The sequence below is a fragment of the Notamacropus eugenii genome, chromosome 1, assembly GCF_028372415.1.
Source record: "Notamacropus eugenii isolate mMacEug1 chromosome 1, mMacEug1.pri_v2, whole genome shotgun sequence".
In the NCBI taxonomy this organism is placed as follows: Eukaryota; Metazoa; Chordata; class Mammalia; order Diprotodontia; family Macropodidae; genus Notamacropus; species Notamacropus eugenii.
In genome coordinates this window covers 178962667-178972522 of record NC_092872.1, presented here as the reverse complement: position 1 = coordinate 178972522, position 9856 = coordinate 178962667, and the positions used below count along the sequence as shown (strand labels likewise).

Sequence of the window (9856 nt, the reverse complement as noted above, 5' to 3'; positions counted from 1 at the left end):
CCCACGGCGGGCCGCTTCCTGCCGCCTCCACGTGCCCTCGCACGGACGCCTCCCACTGGGCGTCCTGGGTCCCTCGGGCGGGGCGGGGGCTGGCCCGCCTTGTTTGTGTCCCCAAGCTCAGACCCTGGTCTGGCGCGTCTTCGGCCCTCCGGGCCCTCCCCCCTTAAGGTGTAGTGACCCAGAGGGACTCGAATTTCACCCGCGTTGGCCGTGTGGGGGTAGGGTGGGTAAGCGGCGGCATGAACAGCTTCGCAGACCTGGTGAAGCAGGGCTAGAACTCCTCGTTCTCGGGCCGGGCCCAGACCATCCTTTTCTCTGGGTCCGTGCGAGGCCTCCCTAAGTATTCTCTTTTCGTAGGACTAGATACCCCGCGCTCTCGTAGTCCTGGAAGTCCCAACTAGCCAAAGCAGGAAACGGGATGGGAATGGAGGGAGTGCAGCAGGCTAAGCGGTCCTGAGGGGCTGAAGCTATTACACTGCCCCGTTAGGACTGAGAGCACAGGGCCCAGGGCTGGAAGCCGGCTGCAGAGGTCAGGGCCTTACAAAAAGCTCCTTAGCCAAGCATTCCCCCAGTCCCTTCAGCTGGTTTTTCAGATCGTAAGCCATAGAAAACAGGAACCTTGATAGTGATTGCTAGCACAGGGCTCAGAGTATAACCGTCAGTTATCAAGTTCTCACTTGAACTCACGCACCAGACTACATCAGGCCCCACCTAGCCCAGGTCTGGGCTTTGGACTCTATCCCCTACTGGAAGGCTAATTTTGAGTATATTGGGTCGTTTTCATCCCCATTTCCAAGGGCCTTTAATATGTGTGTTGAATAGGAAAATGAGTAAACTGAGGCCGATGAAGTAGGTTCTGCCTGGGCCCACCCTCACGTTTTAGTGAGAGAGTTGCAGAAAACCCCACTGTAGATCTGAGGTTCCAGGAACATGTATCTGTTCTTGCATGGGTACAGGGTGTTTGTTAAGGTGTGTGTTTGTTTAAAGGGTGGGGCTGAGGAGGGGAGGGGAGATAAGGGAGGTTGTGTAGCTTCTTTTCCCTGGCCATTCTGGTTTGTACCGCGTGGGTTTTTCTGAATGTGAGGCAGCACCGGTGGCCCAGGATTTTACTTACCAATTCCTCCAAGCTCCACAAAGGGCATCCTGAGGAAGGTCCATTGAGGAATCCATACTGTTCACATAGGCTAGGCTAATCATACACCCCTTCCCAGGGATGTGCAGTTTTGAGGACTGGCTGTACTATAGAGTCTCTGCCTAAGTCTCTCATCCTGGCCAGCTCAAAGCTAGGAATTATTAAAACAAAAGTCTCAGCTCTATCCAGCCTGAGACCCAGAGAAACCAGGAGCTGTATCCCACTATACAACAAAACTTTCTACCTATCCCTGAAAACTGCCCAAGAATAGTCCTTTCCCTCCACCCCCAACACAGCAAGGCTAACAGGAGTGGGGCTTCATCCTGATCTACTCTTAACATTCATCAAGCCAGTACTACCAGCCATTGCCACTCTGCAGATATGCATGTAAACACACAGATGGATACACATAAATGTACTATAAGACTCTAATGGCTGAGCCCAGCCCCTTGAAAGGATCATGGATACTGGCCTGGTACCACCCCTGCTTTCCATACTTTGGGTAGGATGGGAAAGGGATCTGGGATGATGGCAGGAAAGGGAGAGCAGGAAAAGCCAAGTTTACAGGGTCAGATTGGGCCCCCCCCCCCATCTTGATACCATTTTCCTGGCTCTAATTCAAAGGGCTGCTGGGAAGCAAAGATAGAGGGTCTCCAGGTCAGGGGCTTGGGTGGACACCCTCATTCTCTATCCTAAGGATAAGAAACAAGGACAGGAGATGTTGGCATCATGGTATTGGGGGCACCACTGACACCTGGTGGTCATAGGTGGCAATCACAGAAAGCTAAAAATAAAAAATCAAAACATCTTTTTTAATAAAAGTGTAAGAGGGGTAGGGTGTGTTCAGAGAAGACTAGTGAGGGCTGCTCATCCACCTTTGGTGTCTGTTTGATTCATCCCCCTCTCACCTGTGGTTCCAAGAAGTTGTAGCATGCTCAGTAAACCATTTCAGCAGATGGCTAAACTATGTTGAGTGACCAAGGGGTCTTAGGGAGTGACTATCCCAAGTATGTGAAGATTTCCCAGGTGGAATGAGTGGAGAACAATTTATTCCAATGGCCACAATGGCTACTAAAGCAGGCACTATGGAGACATTACAGATGCCAACAGTCATCCATTGCATCTCAGGTCATCATCAGTCATCTTGATTTTGTCTTGACACTGGACTCCGATGACTCTGGAAGAGTAAGGATGATGATTATGTGCAACTCTGCCTCACTTTAATTTATACCAAAAAGACATCACCCATGCTGTTTTGCCATTTTAGCCAAATTTCCAAATGAAACAGTTTTAAATGCCATTAGGTGCCTTTCATATGGCAAAATGCCTGGTGTTGATTGGATTCTAACTGAAATTTACAAGGCAGGGAGTCAACTGCTCATACAAAAGCTGGCTGAAATCTTCCAAGTTACATGGCAAGAGGTGGTTATACCGCAGGACTTCAAGGATCTTTATATTGTTTGTTGCTATAAAGATAAAGGAAATAGATTATCCTGTGACAATCACAGGAGAGTGTTTCTCTTAGACATTGCTGGAAAGATTCTTGATAGAGCCCTACTTAATAGGCTGATGCTTCACCTAGAATACAGTCATCTACCCAAGAGCCATACTGGCTTCAGAGAGAGCTGAGGAATAGGCAATATGGGCCTGACAACTCCAAGAGAGATGACAGTAGAATAGACATCCGTACATGTTTGTCAATCAGACCAAAGCCTTTTGTCAGTTATGAAGGCTTGTGGAAAATTATGGCAAAATTTAGTTGCCCAGAGTTCATCAGTATCGTACATCAACTTCATGATGGCTTGCTTGCATGAGTTCTAGAGAGTGGATAATATCTCCAGCTTTCCCAGTCAGCAATGGAGAAAAACAAGGCTGTGTGCTTGCTGCTCCCATGCTTTTGAGCATGTTTTCAGTAACATCAGACGATTTCAACAAGGATGAAAATATCAAGGTCTGTTATCACACTGAGGGCAAATAATTTAACTTGAAAAGGCTACAAGCTAAGACTAACGTGGACGGAAAGTTGGTGCTTGATTTTTTTGTTCACAGATGATTGTGCATGGAATACAGCCTCTGAAGCCAAGATGCAAAAACGTATGGATTCTCCTGTGCTTGTGCTAATGTTGGCTTAACAATTGACACCAAGAAAACACCAGCCAGCACCATACACATGGAGCTATTGGTTACAGGAAATGGAGAAGTTTTGAATGTGATGGACAAGTTCATTTACCTTGGCAGTGTACTTTCTAGGGATGTACACATAGATGAGGTTGATGCACACATTGCCAGAGCTAACTCTGTGTTTGTGAGGTGCCAGAGAAAGAGAAGGGGTTTTTAGGTTGCCTACCAAACTGAAGTTCTACGGAGCTGTTGTGCTGACTTCATTGTTGTATGCCTGTGAAACCTTGACAGTGTACCAGTGCCATGCAGAAAACAGAACCACTTTCATTTGAATTGTCCTAGGAAGATTCTGAAGATCACCATGCAAGATAAGGTACCAAACACTGGAGCCCTTTCTTAAGCTAAGCTGCCAAGCATTCAAACTCTACTGCAGAGCACTCAACTCTGATGGACTGGCCATCTTGTTTGAATGTCAAAAGTACTTTTGCCTAAAAGACTATTTTACAGAGAACTCACACAAGGCAGATGCACGCATGGAGGTCAGAAATGACCAAGGTCTCTGAAGAATGCTGGAATGTATTTCATGACTTGGAAGACCCTAGCAAACAAGTGCCCAACATGGTATGCCCTCAGCAAAGGAGGCACTGTGCTCCACGAGTAAAGCAGAATTGCAGTAGCTCAAAAGAAAAGTGAGATGTACAAACTTTTTAGAGATGTCTCCACTCAAATGTTCAACATAGACTATTTGTGCCTGACCTAGAGTAGAGCCTTCCAAGCTCATATTGGTTTGATCAACCAGTCGGACGTAACTATATTTTGGTTCTCTCTGAGAACTAAGGACAATAATAAACAACAACCAAAAGTATAAAAAATAGGTTTATTTTTCTAGAGAAAAGCTCTGTGACTCAGCTTTCTTCAGGGCTTCCAAAGCCTCCATTCAGGTCAGAATCACACACTGTCCTGGGGAATGGCCCTGTAGCTGCCTTCTCTCCTGGGACTGCAAACTCATTTGACTCCCATACCAAGGCACATGAGGGGGAGCATTCCTGCTCAGCAACTCCCACAGAGGTAGGGCACCAAGCACACATCTGGATCTCACTTCAAAATGGTGTGGGAAACTCCTTCAACCTGTACAGCCTCCACACTTATCTCACCATGACTTTCAGCGGGGAGGGGTCTGGGCTACTTTGTCCTTCTGCTTCCCAGATGCTCCTCCCCCTTTCCTAGAGGGAGGCTTTTGGGGTTCTACTTCATTATCTTTGACCTTCTTGAGGCGGGCCTTGCCTTTGGCTGAGGGGGAGAATGTCAATGAGTTCTTATTGAATTCCAGGGGGAAGACACCCACGTCCCCATCAAAACGATTCTTAGCCACCTGTAGGTAACGTTTCCCTGGACCTGTTGCCAGCTTCTTGTCCTGAAGGATCAATACATTGTCTGCCTCCTGGCTGGCCTGGGAAAGTGGAATTAGGGGGGAGGGCCATAAGGGTGGAAAAGGGAACAAAATGTATTAGGGGTGCAGGGGATAAGTGAAGGAGGGTAGGAAAAAGGGAAAAAAGTAGAAATGAGGGGACAAGTTTTAGGGGGTACAGATTAAGACAGGATTGTTACTATGAATACATCTTGCCAATGGAAGGCTTAAACTACAAAGGATCCTAAAGCATAGCTAAGTCCATACCCCATCCCTCTCTTCTACAACAAGGTGTATATCTCCAGGATACAGACCTTGGCAGAACCGAAGATAGATGATGTCTGCAGCTCTTTATCACCATCTTCCTTCCGGGGGTGAATGACCAGGGTCACATGACAACTGTTGTCTGTGGCAAACTTCCGGAAGGCACCTACAATGTAGTCCTGGGCTGCAATTCTGCCACCAGCCCAGGAGGGGTACAAGTTTATCAGTCACTGACAGAGGAATAAGGACTGTCAGATCCACACTCTCAAGTTACCCAAGACAACATCAAGACTCACAAGAGTCACAGAAAACATTCTATCCCAACTCATTCCACTTATGTTCCTTCTGCTCAGAAAAAAAAAAGGTACACACACATGCATGTGTGTGTATATATGCATATCCCAATTCCAGGATGCCCAGCTTGCAGGGAGGAAAAATGAGCTTCAAGTCCCAAGAGATACATGTACAAACTTGACATTGTTCAAGATTGGGGAAGGGGATGGAATGTTACCTGTCTGAAGAGAGTTGTTCCTGCCCCATCATGAACTGCAAATTGTCAATGATCACATGGCAGATATCATAGACATAAACAGCATGTTGCATTGTGTCCACCACAGTCCTGGGGAAGGGAATGGACAGAAAGAGAGAGAGAGGAAAGGTCTGTAGTCACCAACATAGTGTATCCATCAACCAGCGTCTTTGGCATAATAGACAATCTGAGAAATCTTGAAGCTTCAAAGATAGTCCTCCTTCAAATCACGCCAATCTGGGACCTTTAGTCAGACCAATCAAAACTAGGTTTCTTACCTGATACTCTGTTGTCCATGGAAGGTCATAAAATATAGTGCCAAGTCCTCAAAGCGGTCAGCCCACTCATCATATTCTTCCAGTCGTTCCTCAAGTCTCATCATGGCAAACTGGGTCAGCATGATCCTAGCCAGCCGCACATTGCTGATCTCAAAGCTACCCCACAGTGTGTTCACTCCTTGTGTACATAGGTCCAGTGCATATTCACTAATGAATGTTGTCTTCCCACTGCCTGTTGGTCCTGAGGGTTACATGACAAAGGCATGCTTGAGAAAGGACTTGGGGGTCACCACCCTCAGAGCTAAGGGCACAATCAAGTGTTTATCACTCTGATCCCTAACACTCTGCCCATGTAATTCCTAATCCCTATGCCAATGAGATCCCCTTTGAGGCCAGCCACCTTTTCCCCCAAGTGAAAATGGTCAGACCCATCTTTAATTGGTCACCTGTGAAGACAGTTAGTTCGCCCTTTCGATGGCCCTTCAAAAGTCGGTTGAGGTCAGGGAAGCGTCCCCAGCGCACTCCAGCCACCTGTTCCACATTAGATAGTTCTCCCAGGACTTCTTCCCTCAGCTGCCGGAAAGACACTATAGACTTGTGGCCAGCAGGCAGGGCTGACCGTAGTATTCTCTGCAAATTCAATCCCTGGGTCAGAGCTTCTAGGGGGCGGGGATGCTGATCTCCAGGCCTAACCAAGGAGCATCGTTTGGGGTTCAGCTTTCGAGCAAACAATTTAGCAGCCTCCCATGCCCGCAAGTCATCACCCAGCCAGAGTACAATTCGTCGAAACTGTTCCAGGTAGGGAAGTAGGGTAGGGGGCAAACACGTTATTCCTCGGGGTAGTGCCAATGTGGGCAGCCCTGTGGCCTGATGCAAAGCCAAGCTATCCAGCTCACGACTGGTCAATACCACCTCCACATCTCGAAGGTTGATCAACGGCAACCCAAAAAGGTTATGGTAGGCACTGGGCCGAGGCAAAGTGGTCTCCACATAGCACACACCATCTCCTTGACCATCTGCCTTCAGCAGCTTCAGTCCCCTAAGACTCAAGCCTCCTGGGGAAAACCATGGAAAGACCAAGCTTCTGACAGCTCGAAGATAACGCACATTGAAAAGCTTCAGCGTGGCATCAGACACCTTTTCCAGATTGTACATTGCTCGGGCCACCCGAATCTCTTCCTGGTCTGGCAGTTCAGCAAGTGGCACTGCCCGATCCCAGATCCTCAGCACATCAGTACTTTGGCTGCCTACAGTCTCCCCTCCTTTACCCTCGCTAGCCCACGAGCCAGCTGCACCACCCTCCACAGCCGCCTGGAAGTCCTCCCAGTTGCCCTCTGCCAGGCTACCAGTGCAAAGGAAGTGGCCTGTGGTCTTATCAATGAAAAGACTGTGGGGGCTAGCCTCCATCCAGTTCTCCGCCTCTGGGCCCCGAGACCCCAGGAATGGGCTGGGTGTGCGCAGGCAGCTGTGCCCATCCTGGAAGGGAATCCCTTGTGCCCGAAGGTACTGCCTTATCTCAGCTGCACTGACAAGCACCACAGGGATGTCGGGGGCTGGCAGAACGTCCTTCCGATAGGGCCTACGGGAAGGTCCTCCCCGGGGGAGGCCCCTGCTACCCATCCACATTATGGGCCATCGAAGGGTTAGCAGGGCCCGCAGGGGGTACCCACTTTGGGGAAGGATCCACATCTCAGCCTGGGTCCTAGGACGTGAAGAAACCGGGCCACGCTACCAGAGGTTCCTCAGCCCAGCGGGCCTCCCATCAATTACACAATCGAGAAGCATCGATTAGGCGCCCCCTGAGTGCCAGGCGCCACCTTCTGGACAGAAGCCCTCCCCTTCCGAAACCCTTTCCCGGGGGGGCTCCATGCTCTCACAGGCTCGCCAGTCTCCAAGACCCCCCTTCCCCAGAGACAGGACCCTACCTCTCGTGGCCTCCTGCAGCCCCCGCCCTCCCTGGGCTCCCCTTCCCACCGCATTCTAAGGTCCTCTACAAGCCGCTCCTCCCTCTCTCCCAGGCCCCAGCAGCCCTCCCGAGGGAGCGCCCACACATCCCGAAAAGTCTCCGCCGTCCAAGTCCGGAGGCGCCCACGAGCACAGCGTGGGAACGAGCCGCGTGCTCCACGGACCGACCCCGGAAGCAAAACTCTGCGAGCTCCAGGACGCCTACCGAGAGCCGGAAGTCAGGCGGCGCCGCCCCGCCCCCTCCTGGAGCAGGCCTTCCGGCTCTCGCTTGCAAGGTTCCGGGAACTTCGGGTCCAGGCCCGCCTGGCCATGACGGCCCGCGGGAGCCCGAGCCGCTTCCTGGGCAGCGTCCTCCACAACGGGCTGGGACGCTACGTGCAGCAGCTCCAGCGCCTCAGCCTCAGGGTCAGCCGGGACGCGCCTTCTTCGCGCGGCGCCAGGTGGGGGCCTTGCGCCTACTCTTGACCCCTCCCCCCTCGGGGAGGTGGGGGCCGTGCGCGTGCTCGGGGGGCCTCAGCCGGGGGGCCCCGGGGCAGGAGGGGCCACCGGTGTCCTGACGCGCCCCTGCGCGCTTCCCCTACGCCCGCAGGGAGTTTGTGGAGCAGCACGTGACGGAGTTTGCGCGGAGGAACCCGGGGGTCGTGCTCTACGTGACCGCGAAGAAATGCCACGTGCCCCGGCTGGTGGCGGAGTACCGTGAGTGCCGGGCCGGGCCGGGGGCGGGGGCGGGCCGGGGCCCAGCGTCCTCGGGGCACACCCTCAGCCGTGACCGAGTGCCCTTCCTTCGCGCCCCCTTCCCCCTGCACTAGTGAACGGCTCCGTCCAGGAGGTGGCCCTCGGGAATAAGACGGCGGAGGAGATCGCCACACTGATCCAGAAGCTGGCTGACCAGTCAGGCCTGGACGTGATTCGCATCCGGAAGCCCTATCACACGTACCACCCGAGCATCCAGGGCCAGTGGCACCCCTTTACCAACAGGCCCCCCCAGCTGGGCAGGGCAGCCCCTGCCAGTCACCCCGACCAGAAACCCCAATAAATCCGATTCGTTCTTCCAGAGCCGTCATGCTTCGCCTCTTCCCTTCCCGCTGCCATGGTGGGCCCTATAGAAAGCTCGGGATTCACACGTAATCATAGGTGTAATTCCCGGAAGCACCTGTGCCACCTTAAGCTAATCCACTTGGGAATCTCAGAGCTTCGATGACTTCCGTACCTTTAGCCCTAACTTCTGAACTCCATTCTCACATCTCAAGCCACCTTTTGGACATCCCCATCGAGAACCATCTCATTCAGGATGTGTGAGAGCTCTAGCTTCACCCCTAAACTCTCCCTACCTTCCCTGTTACTGTTGAGCGACCTCCCTTGGCTTGTTGTGCATACCCATTGTGTGTTCACGACATGTCATTTCTGCATTCATCACATCTATCCTCCACGGCCTTATCTCTCCCCTCACAAGAGGCACCTTCCGCACCTTCCTGCACTGGTTCTGATTGGTCTTCCTGCCTCATCCTTCCTCACTCTGATACAGCCTCTACCAAGCTGCCAGAATGGTTTCCTAAAGTACAGGTCACTCCCACATCCACTCAGTAGACCCCATCGATTCCCTATGTGCTCTGGGATCAAATAGAAAACCCTTCTTGGATTTCTAATGCCCCTCCCATCCTGGTTCCTTTTCAGTCTTACACTTTGCCATCCAGGTTCACTGGCCATTAACACAAGGCTCTAGCTTCTCCTCTGATTATCCTCATTCTTGGAATCCTCTCCCTCATTTTCTGAAAGGTCTTTTCCTGTTTGGTTATCTTCTGTCTGCTCTGTATATGTCTTGCATATACCTCGTTGTCTGCCTCAAGCTCATTTAGGGCAGGAACAGCATTTCTGCTTTTCTTTGTATTGCAGTTTAGTCTCAAAACCTTGTAGTTTTCCTTATTTTTCAGATGTCATTATTAAGCATAAGAAAAACTCCAAAGTTCCATTTAGTTCTAAATTCCATGAGTTGAGTTGAATTCTGGAACTTCCTATAATCTTTTCCCCCTCCATGAGGGAAGTGAACAGAAGTTCCGTTCTGGATTCTTAGAACTCTTGCTGACCTGTTCAGGTTTGCTCCCACCCCAGGGACTCCTGTAAAGATGAAAATTTTAAAGCTTGTGTGGTTCTCAGTAACA

At 51.0% G+C, this 9856-nt stretch overlaps 2 protein-coding genes across 4 annotated transcripts; one reads left to right on the top strand and one right to left on the bottom strand.

The window, feature by feature from the left end:
- Positions 1 to 1923: 1923 nt before the first annotated feature.
- TWNK (twinkle mtDNA helicase) lies at positions 1924 to 7742 on the bottom strand. Of its 3 annotated transcripts, XM_072620345.1 has the most exons (6): positions 6179 to 7742; positions 5733 to 5973; positions 5437 to 5544; positions 4976 to 5117; positions 4626 to 4703; positions 1924 to 2309 (listed from the first exon to the last, which is right to left on the bottom strand). In XM_072620345.1, exons 1-6 carry the CDS (start codon positions 7419 to 7421, stop codon positions 2268 to 2270), a joined length of 1854 nt encoding a protein of 617 aa, XP_072476446.1. In that variant the 5' UTR covers positions 7422 to 7742; the 3' UTR covers positions 1924 to 2267. The 3 variants fall into 3 exon arrangements, with proteins under 3 accessions (XP_072476446.1, XP_072476451.1, XP_072476436.1); XM_072620350.1 differs by lacking the exon at positions 4626 to 4703; XM_072620335.1 differs by lacking the exon at positions 1924 to 2309 and having other exon boundaries at positions 4117 to 4703.
- A 263-nt stretch (positions 7743 to 8005) lies between these two features.
- Positions 8006 to 8753, top strand: MRPL43 (mitochondrial ribosomal protein L43). The gene is made up of 3 exons (XM_072620360.1): positions 8006 to 8137; positions 8287 to 8393; positions 8507 to 8753. The coding sequence occupies exons 1-3, from the start codon at positions 8007 to 8009 to the stop codon at positions 8731 to 8733; spliced, it is 465 nt and encodes a 154-aa protein (XP_072476461.1). The 5' UTR covers position 8006; the 3' UTR covers positions 8734 to 8753.
- Positions 8754 to 9856: the final 1103 nt, after the last annotated feature.

Bases quoted from the DNA above. Each gene is read 5' to 3' on its own strand.
- TWNK (XM_072620335.1), bottom strand. From the start codon at position 7,421: ATGTGGATCCTTCCCCAAAGTGGGTACCCCCTGCGGGCCCTGCTAACC. The intron at 5,118-5,436 runs GTAACATTCCAT...GGCTGGTGGCAG, and splicing joins GAACAACTCTCTTCAGACAG to AATTGCAGCCCAGGACTACA. The intron at 4,704-4,975 runs GTCTGTATCCTG...CCACTTTCCCAG, and splicing joins CTATCTTCGGTTCTGCCAAG to GCCAGCCAGGAGGCAGACAA.
- MRPL43 (XM_072620360.1), top strand. From the start codon at position 8,007: ATGACGGCCCGCGGGAGCCCGAGCCGCTTCCTGGGCAGCGTCCTCCAC. The intron at 8,138-8,286 runs GTGGGGGCCTTG...CTACGCCCGCAG, and splicing joins CCTTCTTCGCGCGGCGCCAG to GGAGTTTGTGGAGCAGCACG. The intron at 8,394-8,506 runs GTGAGTGCCGGG...CCCCTGCACTAG, and splicing joins CCGGCTGGTGGCGGAGTACC to TGAACGGCTCCGTCCAGGAG.